Source organism: Garra rufa, chromosome 11 (genome assembly GCF_049309525.1).
Source record: "Garra rufa chromosome 11, GarRuf1.0, whole genome shotgun sequence".
Lineage (NCBI taxonomy): Eukaryota > Metazoa > Chordata > Actinopteri > Cypriniformes > Cyprinidae > Garra > Garra rufa.
In genome coordinates, this window is record NC_133371.1 from 19,074,286 (window position 1) to 19,090,283 (window position 15,998).

Below are 15,998 nucleotides of genomic sequence, written 5' to 3' on the forward strand. Positions count from 1 at the left end.
AAAACCGTTTCCATTGTTTTGATTTAATATTTCTGTTATCAGACAACCAAAGTAATATGAAATAATAACTGAAGAAAATCCTGAATTATGATCATGATTCAATCACTGAAAAGAATCATTTACCGGCATCTGGACATAAGTCACTATTCTCTGCATTATTATCATTGTTTTTAACTTCCTGTTTGAATGCCTTCATGATCCTTTGACTTTTTAGGAGTTTATCCGTTTAAAGTTATGTGATCGCAATAAACCTGCTTCTTTTTTTAATGTATTGTTTTGGTTATAATGTACTGATTGGAGAGCCTGGTCTCATGAAAATGCGCACTAGCACGACTTTGTTTCCATTTGGCGTGCTATTAATAAGCTGAAATTAACTTTGGCGTGCATATGATATGCATGTGTTTGACGTGCATATAATACGCCGTTTTCGCTTGCATACTCGAATGTGGCTTTACGCATCAACTCCACAGCACCAATCCTAACGTAGCCCGACTCCACTTGCATTCATTAAATATGGCAGAAGTGCCAGTACGCACGAAAAAGTGCAAGTACGCAAAAGGATAAAATACAGAAGTGCCTGCGTACCGGCCCACTTCAAGCACTGGAATGAACATAACATCAGTTTTAACTGAAAGCGCTGCTCCTCTGCCACTCGCTGAACAGAGCAGACGCAGATATAAAGAGAGGGAGGTGCGCGCGCATTGGGAGACCTCGCGCTCGTTCAGTAAAACCGGAGAGACTATTAGGTTTGTCCAATTATGTGTTTATGTATTGTTGCTAGACACTTTTCGCTAGGTTGGCAACATTGTGCATCCATTTCTTTAACTATGGGCTAGGTAGTGGGTCAAACAGAAAATGCGCGCTGCGTTAATCGCACGTTAATAAAATTAGTGCCGTTAAAATTAATTTGCGTTAACGCGCTATTAACGCATTAATTTTGACAGCCCTAATATATATATATATATATATATATATATATATAGGGATGCACCGAAATGAAATTTTTGGCCGAAGCGGAATAATAATGAAATGCTTGGCCGAAGGCCGAATACCGAACGCGGTGTTTCGCATTTTTTCCCATTTATTTTGCCAATTTTTTCACCATTACAATAATTAAATAGTACAAATTTGCTTTTTACTATTTTGCATTGCTTTTCAGAGAAATAAATCAAATAACAAAAATACAATTTCAAAATATTTATTTAACACTGAACTAGTTTTTAATATTAATATGTTTACTAGAAATTAATATTAAAGTTTCAAAGAATAAATCAATTATATTAATTTAAACAATTGTTATCAATCAAATATTATATTACTTAAATAAAATATACATATATTTTACTGCCTTTGTTTAAATTGTTTACATTTTTATAACACATTATCTTGTGGATCCATCAGTTCACATTTACAACTCTATGCGTTTCTCTTCCAGCAGGAGGCGCTGTCAGAATAATATTACACAAAGCAGTGCAGCAAATGACTTTGAAACGTGCAGCGCTCATATTTATTCAATGGATAGCCTTTTGAAGTTTTATCGCAATTCTTGTCTTTCAGTCCCCACATTTAAGACCACCTGAAATAATAATTAAGACTTTCTTAACCCCTAAATAAAACTGCAGTCATCAATGAAAATTAAGAGCTTTAAGTCTTTCAAAAAACAAACCTTACACAAAATACGTTTCTTTTTATTTTTTTCCCACCATGTTCAGGGCACAAGAAAAATATTAGGGGACTAAATTAATATCAGCATATAAAGTATAATCGCCTCTTATTGTCTCTGAGAGAATGCACGTCAGATGCTGAAAGCACTGTCAGTTTTCACTTTCACTTTAACATATTGATCAGTTTTCACGTTGCTTGTGTGATATCCATTGGCTCACCTCCATGGTTTAAAACATAAATATTTATAAAAATACAGTATATAGAAAGGACAAATCTTTAAAATATTGTGACGTAACACCAACGTAAAGCCACTGTTTTTCACTCACTGAAAGCTACATCTGTTTTGATCTCTGCTCTCATCACTGGATGCCCGCACGACTGCAGACACACCCCCTCTTGAAATTTCGGCATTACATGTTTTGCAAATCGCTATCCGTGGGTCTTTCTCGGATATACTGATATACGTCCACACCGCAGACGTGTTGCTTCAGACAAGCACGTGTAGGCTGCGGTTTCTGTTTGCGTCAACATACTGTTTCGGCCGTGTTGTTTCGGTGATAAAAGTCTTTCGGCCGTATACATACAGATCTGGCCATTAAAAATGCGCCTATTTTCACGCGGCAGCCTGCAATTCGGCACGCGTGATCACAGATCTACCTGCAGGCGCTTTTTCAGAATTTTTCAAAACATTGTTGCACTTCATTTAATATCCACCAGGTGGGGCAAGGAACAACATTCTGTAGCCAATCACCATGGCCAGCTCTAGGGGGCAGTGATGCGCGGGTTGATCCAAAATGAGCGGGTGCCTGCGGTCACCCGCTGTTACGAGTCAACCAAAAATATTTTGAATGATATTTGGGTCGCGGTCGGTCAGGTCATTTTAAATAAATATGCCAATAAACCTTTGTAATTTATATAGTATTAGACACAATTTTGAATGTTTAAAACCAGGGATTAAAAACGAATTCCAAGTAAAAACTGTATTTTTTTTTCTTTGCATTTCCAGAGAGAGCGAAACGAACGAAATGAAACATTACTTAATAAATTCAAGGCACTATAATTTCCTTATTCATTTGATACAACTATTATAGCTATACAATTAATATATATATAACATAATATTATTTTGTCATATTCGTGATTCCTGAATTTATATATGAAAACTTCGTTTTGAAGTGCATTCGTTATGTTTGTATAAGAAAATTCGTTAACCTAGCCTATTGATAATTTTAGAAGAAGTTAAAAGTTAAGAAAAAAAGCAATTAGCTTGTAGTCTATATATATTTAGGGCTATAGGCTAATCTTTTTCTTAACTTTTATTACACTGTAGATCGAAATAAAATAATTCTTGATCATATTTAACATCGTAGAATCACTGACATAATAGCTACTTCGAAAACGAAACTATTTAAATCTGTATAAAGGAAAGACAAAATAAATCACAACAAGAACAATCTGTATTTTTCTTGTAATCAAGAACATTTCTTTTGACAAAATGACCTAATTAATGCCGAATGATGTTTGACAGTGAACGCATCTCTACCGTGTATAATCGCTGGTGTCAGTCGCAAATATTAAACATGCGGGTCAGGAAGCGGGTCGGGTACAAAATGTATCTTTTTTTTTTTTTGTGGTCCGAGTTGCGGGTGGGTTAGTTGAAAACATCGGTCGGGTTCGGGTTGTTTATACATTGACCCGCGCATCACTGCTATGCTATGCTGGGCGTTGGTCACAAATACCATTCAATGATTCAGTCTTCCCTGAAATTATGGTTCAGTTGAATAGCAAAAAGCTATTCATAAGCAGGTGCAGTTGTATTATTATTTTATTTTATTTTCTTTTTTTTTTTGTCCTGATGAACATTTATTAGACTGCATTGGAAAAGAAATGTTAATTTCGGTTATTTTATTTTCCCCAAACGACAACCGACGTTGTTAAGTTATTATAAACCGACAAGGTTATGTTAAATTACAATTAAATTTAAATTGATACGTGGCTGTGACACATTAAAAACAGCTAAATTCATTTTCAGGGATTAATTATACACAAGCAAGAAGCAGCATATACATCAGAACATCACGCACATCACGCAGAGCTTATGCACAGAGAAAAACCCAATAAACCTATATATAATAATAAATAAAACAGGCCCATATGCAAAATATATTTTTCTGAATGAATAATAAATTAACAAAACGAAAGAAAAGAAAATTAACAAGTAGCAGCCTATAAGCAGAATTTCAGGCAACTAAAGTGTTGCGCCCTTAAAGCAGCATCTTGTTTCCATTTTTTACAAATACACATCTGTTTTTTATTGTGATTGTACACAAATAAAATAAATATGTAAAATAGCATAGTTTTGAACAATGCCTTATTCTTGAAAGAGTATTCTAATCTAAGCTGTATCCACTTGAATAAGAGAAAAAATCAAGTTATCCTGCCAGTGCCGCGGGCAGTTACACATTACTAACTCGACAACTTTCATCTTCAGAATATCATTACATTTCAACATTTTAAAGCAACATCAAATTAAGATAAGCATGTTTGAGAGGTAGCTCGTCTTTTTATTACCATATATACAATATTAGATACACTGACAACAGATTTGAGTAGAGAGGAGAAATACAAACTATAGTTTTTATAGAGTTAAAAATAATTGTATTTATTTATTATTATTATTTTGATTTGATTTTGCGATTTTGGTGCTGTACATTATGATGGTGCGCTGCCCATGCCCTTTTTTTTTTAACAAAAATTGAAGGAAAAGGGACTGTTTACAGTTAAACTGAAGTGCTTCCGTCTGTGGTGGAGCATCAGGGTGGACATACTGGAATGTAACAATGTCTAAAGTTGTTTAAAACTGTCTAAGCATTGGCTAAAGTGTAAAATGAAAATATTATGTACATTTCTGATCACTTGAATAAATATGTTTTTTTTTGGCATTGTTATTGTTGAGAATCAGCTGTTATCAAAAGATAAAAAAATAATGATGAAAATAATAAAAAGTCTTTCCGTTGTAAAGTTGTTGCCGTATTGATGTGTACAAAGTTGTAGCAATATGAGATCCTAATAGTCTATTTTGAGAATAAAGGCATAACAAATTAAATTAAAAACTGCAGAGCATTGTATTTTGTAATTGCATGTGATTCATAAAATATTACTGCACAACAAAGGAGTAACACAGCACAGATATTCCTTGCGTTTTGGACTTTGAACCCTGGTAATACTTTACGGCTTTCACAACCCTTCAGATTACAAGATCTAACCTCACAATTGTTAATAAGAGGGGGTTGTTCGTGTCACTTTTAAACTTGCCAATTCACCTTTCACCTTCCCCCATGAATATGAATGAAGGTGAGAAGAGCGGGCTTGGCTCCAGGGGGGGTTTAAAACCGGATGCATTTCAAAAATAGGTTGTGATGATTTGAGAAGGGAAACTGATCAAACAGACTATGATCAGTCTTCCGCTGGGCGCTGTTCATAAAAAAATAAATAAATAAAAAACTTATATTTAACGATCAAAAATGCTCCAAACGTTTTTCTAAATTAACTAAATAAATAAAAACTCTGTCATTTATGGTCATACAGACAGAAGCTGAACATTATTCAAAACAGTAAAGTATTTGCAGAATAAAGAAAACATGAAGGATGCCGCTTAATATTTCCCTTCCTTTCCGTGAACTTTGGAGCTTATCCCTCATTCCATTTGTGTTCTTTGTTTATATACTATATTAAATAATGATTTTGGATTTGACCATGTCAGATCACAAAAGAAAGTTATTTCAAACACTCGACTGATGTTATATAGCTCTGTTCTATCTAGCTCTGGTTTTAAACACGGATCTTTCTGCGCAGCGCCGCTTCAATTCGAATGCACCTAAAAACCCAAATGACAGCCTCGTGACCGCGGACCCTCCCCTTAAGACGGGGTCCTAGGCGACCGCCTGTATTGCCTGTTGGACGGGCCGGCACTGTTTGTCGTGGCCACAAGATATAAACTAGGGATGCACCGATACGAATCGGCCGATCATGCTTGCGCGTTTTGTCAGTAAAGCCGGTTCTGTAATCAGCGGTAAATGCCATCAGGTGCGTGATTTCACGTTGAGCCGTATATACTACACACAGCCGTTGTTTACCGACGAGCTGCGCAAATCAATGTTCATTATCAGTGTGAATGTGCGCAGCTCGTCAGTGAACAACGGCTGTGTGTAGTATATACGGCTCAACGTGAAATCACGCACCTGATGGCATTTACCGCTGATTACAGAACCGGCTTTACTGACAAAACACGCAAGTGATCGGCCAATACGGATCGGTGCATCCCTAATATAAACTCCTGGGAACGTCATATTATGTCGTGGCCACAAGATCATTTTGTCGAGGTAACGACATCCTTATGCAATGCAATGATGAGGGAATGAGATCCATTTCTCGTGGCCGAGTCTTCTTATGTTGAGGAAACAACATGCATTTCTCGTGGCCACGAGTTTGATGCATAAACAAACTTGCGTGACCATAGTAACCCAGGATTATTAGAGATAGGTTTATTAATATTTTATTTTGAGTTAAGAAATTATTATAGAAATTAATACAATATTAAATAAGTATATAGGTGATGCTGTAGGCTATATGCTAATGCTGTCTGTGCGCGATGTAGACAGCATTCACAAGTTTATCATGAATAAATACTACATAAAGTTGCCTACCCTGGTGAAAAAAACAGCTAAAACCGGCCTAGGCTGGTTGGCTAGTTTTAGCTGGCCAACCAGCCTGGTTTTAACTGGTCATAGCTGGAAGGCAGGCTGGTTTTAGAGGGGTTTTGGCCACTTTTCCAGCCTGGTCAGGCTGGGAAACCACCAGCTATATTCTGAATGTAAATGAAACTATGGTAACACTTTATAATAACTATCCGTTATAACTAGTTAATAGACCATTAATAAACTGTTAGTTGATGAGTAATAAATGACTTGTTAAATAACAGTTAATAGTTTGTTAAGTATTTATAACTGTGCCTTGTAGATAGCCAATAGATAGCTTACAAGCTGTTAGTTAACAAGTTATAAATGACTTGTTAACTGTATTTTAATGATTTATAACTATACCTAATAAATCCCATAAAATGAGGAATAGTTGCAACTTTAGAATAACGTCCCAATAACATACATAAGCTAATAACTAACACTTAACTAATACATTAAGTCACACTTTACAGATCAGTTGTTCATAGTTAACCATCTACTAATACCAGTGACTTTGTACTTTGTAGAACAGCCAATGGATGGAACAAGTTCAAGCTACAGAAATTTGATGTGATATTTAAAATACACAATTTTTGTACCTCAACCTTGTTCCACCCATAGGCTTTTCTGAGGTTTGGGCACTTTTTGTGCTAAACATGAAAACAAAATAAATAAAAATCTAGCCATTGGCATTATTGATACGAACATGTTTTATCACACCTTGGACCCTCTATACTGAGTGAACCAGCGGCAATCCATTTGCTGTTCTACCATGTTTCACTTTTATAGTAGATGGTTAACTATGAACAACTGATCTGTAAAGTGTGACTTAATGTATTAGTTAAGTGTTGGTTATTAGCTTATGTATGTTATTGGGACGTTATTCTAAAGTTGCAACTATTCCTCATTTACTAACAGTTAATAAATGAAGAATAGTTGCAACTTTAGAATAACATCCCACTAACATATATAAACTATTAAATGATACTTAACAAGTCTTTAGTAAGTAATTTACTAACAGCTTGTTCGTGATCTATTACTAATTTATTAGGTATAGTTATAAATCATTAAAATACAGTTAACAAGTCATTTATAACTTGTTAACTAACAGCTTGTAAGTCATCTATTGGCTATCTATAAGGCACAGTTATAAATAATTAACAAACTATTAACTGCTATTTAACAAGTCATTTATAACCCATTAACTAACAGTTTATTAATGATCTATTAACTAGTTATAACGGATAGTTATTATAAAGTGTTACCGAAACTATAAAGGTTCTATGACTGGGATTTTTACTGGAATGCAGTTTATTTATTTAGTCTAATTAATAGACAAATCATTGAAGAGTGAATTATTTGGAAATAATTTATCGTCACACAGGCCTGCATTCCTTCTATTAACTGATAGTCTTTTTTCCGTATTTGTATAAATATTATTATCCTTTGAATTATTATTACTATTACTATTATTATTATTATTATTAGCCTATTATTATTGTATATATTTTTATTTTCGTTTATATTAGTTTTCCCTCCTTAATTTTGCTCTCTTTACTTAACGTTCATGTTAATGATACTGTAAATGCTTGACATATGCTATATGACTGATTTTTACTGGAATGTAGTTTAAAGATTGAATTGAACATATATTTTATTTTGTTTCGTCTAATAGACTAGACTATATAAATACTATACTGTTTTACTGAGGAATGAATCATTCCCGTAGTTTCATTTGTAAATGAAAACATGCTCATTTATCGTCACACACAGGTGTAAATACAATCATAAAGTCAAAACTTTATTGCTATAATTGTCAGGCGTTAAAAACAATATAGCCCTAACCAGTTATTAAAATAATGAGAAATTCATATTGTTCCCTCAATATAAGAAGTCGTGGACACGAGAAATGTATCTCGTTCCCTCATCATTGCATCTCGTGGCAACGACATAAGGATGTTGTTACCTCGAAAAAATGATCTCGTGGCCACGACATAATATGACGTTCCCAAGAGTTTATATATCGTGACCACGACAAACATAAGTGAACCGAAGGTGTCCCCTCCAGGTCACCGTACAAACTAGCTTGCTGCCGCCTCAGTACAGTGCGTTACATGACTGCCCCCTTACTTCCCGCGCGCATTTTAAATGGCCATATCTGTGTGTGTGTGTGTGTGTGTGTGTGTGTGTATGTATATATATATATATATATATATATAGTGTTGTCACGGTACCAAAATTTCAGTATTCGGTACCAATACCATTGAAAATCCACGGTTCTCGGTACCAATTTCGGTACCAATGCAAAACACAATAACATTAATTGAGCAACACACAATTTTTTATTAATAAAGTTGAACAAAAATAAAATGTACAAAAAAAAAAACAGTGCCATTCTTTATACTTACATAAAATTTTGTTAACATTTTTTCCACAGGTTAAAAAAGTATTTCAAGGATTGTAAACATTTTAGTAATTAAATAACATCTAAATAAATTACAGGAATAAAAAATGTAAACAAGTTTCACCCAAAAGTTTTTGTCATATTTCTGCTTCTGCTGAAAAACATCTGTACTGTTGTCTGTTTTGGAGTTCGCTGGGGTCTTTCATGATTTTCCTCAATCTGCAGCTGTAAAAAGAAAATATAATATACTTAAGTAAAGCAGTGGGCTAAGTCTGACCAGATGCGACATTAGATCATTGACACCAGCTAAAATATATGAATTTTCAGTAAATAACAAACCTCAGCTGTTATAATAAATTTAGATAAGATTACATATATTAAGACAAGTGTCTATCACAGATGAAAACTGCAGTATTAAAAACACTTTACAATTTTCATTTATTAGATAACATTGCCTAACAATAAACAGTAGTTACATGGCAATTATTCTTCGTGAGGTTAGGCTAATTTCAACATTTACTAATGCATAAAATCATGTTAATCTGTTAAACATGAACAAACATGAATTAATGTTGTAAAAATATATTGTTCACTTACTCTAAGTTTATATTAGATGATGCATGAATTTGATCTTATTGTAAAGTATTACCAAACTAAACAGGGGATAAAACATGTTTTATTTGATTGTACTTTTATGTAATCCAAACTGCATTCATATTTATTATTAAAAAGCTTTTTAAACCTGCTAGAGTTATCCAGCCAAGAATAAGTCTAGAACGTTTTCTGACAGACTGATATTAAGGACATAAACATTGTTAACGACACATTTGTTCTTTCTCTAACACATATTTTGGATACACAAGTCATTTGTGTAAAAAATAGTAAATACATGTCCTTATTTTTTTACTCTAACAAATGTTATAGGAGCGTTGTTTCAAATTCATTAAGGCCAGCATATTAGCGTTAGCCGCGCTTATGCTAACGATTCACTACACAAACGGTGATGTTTATTTCAGTCTGACATTCAAATTAAAATATGCAGTAATGTTCGTGACAGAAGCTCTAAATATGAAATTAAAATGAAACTTACCTTGCTTGAACTCTTTCATTTGATCGCGGAGTCGGTCTTTGAGGTGTTTTGTCCTTTCGAGAGAGAACCTAGACGACATCTTTGCAAATAGTTTTTTGATGATCTATGATGTTCGCTTTGTTCAGCCGCAAATCCAAAATATTTGGAGTAAGCCTGGCTCTTGTTTGTCAACAAGTGGATTCAGAGCCGCGAAATCAGCAGCACCACAGGTGCTTTAATGAAGAGAGCGCAACTGCGCAGTGCGTGTGTGCGCACCTTTTGTATAGCGTATCAAGAACCGGGTTGACCGGATAGTCGGTACCACCGGTACTTAAGAAAACCAGGTACCGTAACGTTTAAATTTTTTTAGTACCGACTTGGTACCGAAGTACCGGGACTTTTGACAACACTATATATATATATATATATATATATATATATATATATATATATTGGTGTACATTTTTGGCTGGACTATGCTTTGACATTTTGAACATGTAATTCCATAGTGTGATTGATTGATTGATTGATTGATTGATTGATTGATTGATTGATTGATTGATTGACTGATGGAACACTGAAGTACAAATGTTTAAAAAATGTATAAAGAGGTTATCAACATAAAATAACAATAGTATTCGAAGGCTTAGTATACAGCCACTTATCATATGGGCTACTTTCATATGGATGTTTATGGAATTTATAGTTCTACCATGCTTTATTAGCATTTTTTGTTCATTTAGGAGCTTCATAGTCAATGGGAACTTCAAGTTTTATGAAAGTAGTGTTTTATTGAAAAAAAAAAGCTGCTGAATAATTGTTTTGGGTACTAGTTTGGAATGACAGTATAAAACTGAATCATATTTGTTTATAATATAGTTTGTTGTATTGGTTCAGTTGAGATGGTCTGACCTGTGCAGGTGTACCAGGTCTGAATGAGACCCCATATGATGGTGCTACACTTGTCACACATCTGTTTGACACTTTTGCTCTTCTCCTTTGAGAAGCGATGCTCTAATAGAACCTGCAAGTTGGGCTCATCTTCTTCTGGGTCCTGTTTATATCCAACACAACAGTAAAACACAAAATTCCACAATTTATTTATACAATTTACTACTAGCCAAATATTTGGGCACTTACTGAATTTATGTTTCTCATCATCAAATTAAAAATGTTTTGATCTAGGACCTGATTTACCCTGGTGAATACACAAACAGAGCAGGTACTCTGATACATATTCTATACAACAGCGAATTGTTTCAGATTAAATCTGTAACATGTACCATACTAATGCACGATATTAATGTATTTGCATACTTTTTTTTATCATGATTACATTGTACACAAGTAAATATGTACATCAAATTTTAATTAACATACATTTAATAAGGAAAAGACAATAAAGAAAAAAACAATATTTAGATCAACTTTAGCTTTGACTAAAGTAAATTTATAGTATTGGTAAAAATATTGTATTTTTATTTAAGGCCTATTTTCACTTTGTTCAGCATTTATTATTACAACCAGTAACTGTCTGAAAAGTGTGACTGGTAGTGCAAACCTTTAGTTCCTGTAGTTTGAGTCGAAGGTGGATTAGTTTGACTACTGTGTCCTTCTGTTTCTCTGAATGTTCTGGAAGTTCCAGGATCAGTCTCTTGCACTCCGCTATGGCCTGTTTCAGCTGCTCTATGTCAGATGCCACAAACGAACCCTGTGCAAACATCCACACATTTCAGTGCTTTAAATAACAGGATAAGTAACTCATGCTGATGCACTTACTTAAATGAGAAGTTTCAGTGCACAAAGAGATAGTTCACCCAAAAATGTCAATTATGTCACACAATGCTGTTCCAAACCTGTATAACTTGAAACAGTAGTATTCAAGCACGACATTTACAAAAATTAAAGTAATCACATGTTAAATATTCAATTCCTTCTATTATATTTCCTACTAGTAGCTATTCAATCAAGAGTAGTGAGGGATTTCCTGTTTTCTTTTGTAGTTTGATTAACGTTAAAGACACAGTATATGTTGGGCTGCTGTACCTTTGAAGGGGTCATGAAATTGAGAACTAATTAACACAAATAGGGTTAATTAGTTACTAGTGAAGTCCTAAATGTTTAAGAAGTCCCCAGTTTAAAATATTAATAATTATTTTCCATCCTTCTGAAACACCAGGATCTTGTTGTATGTAATCAAGGAGATATGTTCTGAATCCATGTCTGACCATTAAACACAAGAGTGATAAGGTAAAGAAAGATCATTTTTGGTGCAAAAAACTTTATAAATGTTATAAACTAACACAATGACCTGTAATCACTGTAATATGTAAGAGCTCATCCACAGACGTTCTTTGTCACAAAGAGGTTTACTGCAATTTATGCATTCGTGAATCAACATAGTGACCAACTTCACACTTTTTCTGTTATTTATACTGTGATTATTTTATATACAGAGAATGATCAAATACCATTCAGTTTATAATCCCCAGAGCAGTCAATTCAAGATCAACGTGAGTCTATCCGTGATTGATTTCAGCATTTTCACCGAAACTCTTGTTATTTACAAGTTGCGTAAAAAAAAAAAAATTGCAGTACAACATCAGTAACCTGATGAACCACTGTCACTGCAAATAACTTACTTGTGGATGTAGTAGTGTAACAGGAAAAAAAAAAAACAGCCCCAATTGACATGACATACGCTGCTTGTTCTGCGTAACTGACTAATGCATTAAAAAAAGAGTGTGGTTAAAAATAATAGCAGTCTAGAGTTTAATCAAAGTCCCTTTAAGGCAAGTCATGTCACTCGGCGGCCATCTTTGAAACGCCTCTCGGGCAGGCCAGTGAAGCTCCTATCTCTTTGAATGGGGAAACATCAAATTCTCCAAAACTGTTCACCAAGCTGACGATTAAATTTCATATTTTAAATCACCAAAGAAATCCGACAAGAACTACCTCATAAATATGGTTCCTTGTGCTCCAATAGCGTTAAAAAAACACTTATTTTTCAGGGTAGATGAGCCAGTGCGCATGCGCAGTTCTGAGCACACGTCTCTGAGCGCTGATTGTTTCTATAGCAACCGGGACTTCTAACTGCAGCTGCAGTGATGTGCTAACTTTACTAATCAACGATTGGCTCTTTCATTAAGAATGCGGCGCTTCGCGGCCATAATGAGCATTGCATTTTTCCCCTTTCAAAACTATACGAATGTCTTGGGTATTCTATAGTCGTTGGTTTAATTAGAGAATTCATTCATTCTATGAAAAAACAGGTGTCATTAATTGTCCTTTAATGTGTTACACATTTTTATAAAATATATTTCCTTCTGATTTGTGAAGTAAAATGGGCAGGTCCAAACATTTTTTTGAAAAACAGGGGAATATAATTAAAAAGTTGATTGGAGAAGGGAAAACATATGAAGTGCAGCAATCGGTCAAATGGCAGCATTTGTTACACGATCCTCAGGTGAATTCAAGCCTTGGTACACTGTGAAGACTGAAGCATGGTAGCGCAAAAAGCATGGTATGGGGATAGCTTTCATACTTTGGTTTTGGGCCTATTTATAATAAACCAGGTATCATGGATCAGTTTAAATACATCAAAATACTTTAAGAGATTATGTTGCCATATACCGAAGAGGAAATGCCCCTGAAATAGGTGTTTCAACAAGACAATGACCTCAAACACATTAAGTAATTCAGTTCAGTAATTTAAACTGAAGTTTGAAAAAGGTCTTTGAGTTTGAAAATGTTGATACTGCTATTTTTTGAATATCATATTAATATTCATTTTCTTTTCCTCCTGTACAAAAATAATAAATAAACACAGACTTTATAAAATCTTTAAAAACTTAGTTGTAAGTGTAATGTTTCCAATATATCTGAAATATGGAAGAAATATTTGCATTTTATTCACATTCATTAAGGCACTGCTATTTATTTAAACACAACTGTACATTGTGTTTTCACTGCAAAATTCACATTGCAACAAGGAGATTATTGCACTGTGTGCTCAGTAGACATGACTGTGTTTCAGACAGTGTAACACAGCAACAGGAACAGTTTTAAATATAATGCTATTATTAACACTTTTCACAATTAATCTTGGTGATTGTTATAGTAGAAAAAGAGTTCCATATAATGCTCATTTCATATGCAAAGATGTTAGTAAATCATAAGAGTGGGCTGGGCATTTATACTTTAGTCTCACCACAGACATGTCCTTTCCAATAAAACGTTCAAAACAGAGTGCTAAATTTAGTGTAGAAAATCCTGAAATGTTTTCCTCAAAAAATATAAATTCCTTACGACTAAAGAAAGATATGAACATCTTGGATGACAAGGGGGTGAGTACATTATCTGTAAATTTTTGTTCTGAAAGTGAACTACTCCTTTAAAATTTTAACATAAAAAAAATATTATTTTAGAAGTTTAACTATCTATTAGAAGTAATAGACAATTTTCTGTCCTGTTTTTAACCTCCCTCTGCAGAACGCTCTGTTTGAACAGGCGTGTAGGATTGTAAACTCGAAAGTAAACGCTACTACTATGATTGGCCAACAGCGTATATTCATTCCTTATAGATGAATGTCGCTGTGATTAGGTTAAAAATGCATAAATAACTTAATACATATCAAACAATCTGTAAGAAGAGACAAAGCAATAGTGACCACATAATGAAAACAATTACTCACACTTTTGTGGCATCATCACTGTCAGATCCTATAGAGTCTGCACAGCATCGACTTTTAGTTTCAATCTTTTTGAAAACCCTGCATCGAATTGCAAAGCGTCTTGTTGTATCCAGAGTGATCTTTATAATTTGGTTCCTGCATAGACTTGCACGTTCGCCTCTCTGGTAAAAACTATGCATTGTGGGCGGAGCTAAATAGTAATGTCGATCTTCTTCTATGGAGGCGGCACATCTACACTATTTCATCATAGAGTAGAACATTCCAAAAGCTGTTTGTTGCAAAGGGCTCTGTATTCTAACACTTTAGTGTTATACTGCTACAGTTTTCTTGCTGAGTGCTGGACTATTCAATGACTATGGACTGTTACTGCCCCCTAGAGGAAATACAGAGTATACAAAATGTGATGAAAGTGCGCCATAAGCAGTGTTAGTTGTTGCTACAAATCGGTAGTGTGGAGTTCACGAGAGTTTCCTTTTTTCCTAAAGTTTGGTGTTATTTAATCGTGTGCGTGCATCTAAAAGTAAGTTTCTATGTTCATTGATCATATTTAGCATGTTGTTTATGTTTTATTACCATGATTATGTTTAGTTGAGTTATTTAACTAATACGGCCTGTATGACTGATCAATCCATGTGTATATACGATCGTCTTGGATGATTATAATTTTTTATATGGTTCTTTCTTATTGTTTACATTAAGCATAAGTATATTTGTGCCTTATTAATTGTATTTACATGGTATTTAGAAGATTGGACAGGATTGTTGAATACGCTAAGAAATGCTAAGTCATTCGGTTATGCACGAGCTATTAGGGCGACGCCATTAGTACAACCGGCCGCGGGTTCGAGCCCCGGTCTGAACAAAGTTGAATAACTTGTGGATAAGGTGTTTAAAGTGAAGAATATTACTTCTGAATATTTTGAATGTCTTTCTGATTATTAATATTGTTAATGTTTGCTAGTGTTTATTGTATTTAATGTTATTATAATGCTGATATACTGATAAACTATTCTTTTCTGTTTGTAGAACCACACACACACACAGACACCCACATATTTGCATATGCTACTGCAAATAAATCTTCTGTGAACCAAGAAGCATCTTCGTTGCGTTTTGACCAGATGTACCACAGTGATTAATTCAACCCGAACCACATTAATAACTCCAAAACATTTGGTCCTTCGAGCCGGATCCCGTAATTGCTGTGGATTGTAGAATATGTTTCCAGACCAGAAGATCAGAGAAGGACAAGCAGCTGATGTGCGTCCTAAGCGTCGAATACAGCCTCCAGCTTGGATGGAGGATTACGAGGTTTCTCTCCCCTATTATCATCAAGAGTCTCCAGCTGCACATAAGTTTCCTCAACCCAGAGAGTTACAGGAGCCTCACACTGAAAGGGTAGCCGAGATGACCCCTCTCACTTATCA

General features: G+C 34.4%; 1 protein-coding gene across 1 annotated transcript in view; it reads right to left on the minus strand.

Annotated features, from left to right (window-relative positions):
- Nucleotides 1-15,998, minus strand: part of LOC141345254 (differentially expressed in FDCP 8 homolog) — a 44,359-nt gene that overhangs the window by 7,617 nt on the left and 20,744 nt on the right. Inside the window, exons 4-5 of the mRNA XM_073850137.1 lie at nt 11,439-11,588; nt 10,790-10,931 (exon numbers count right to left, since the gene is read on the minus strand). Of these exons, the coding sequence (XP_073706238.1) occupies nt 10,790-10,931; nt 11,439-11,588 (292 nt within the window). The remainder of the gene's footprint in view (nt 1-10,789; nt 10,932-11,438; nt 11,589-15,998) is intronic.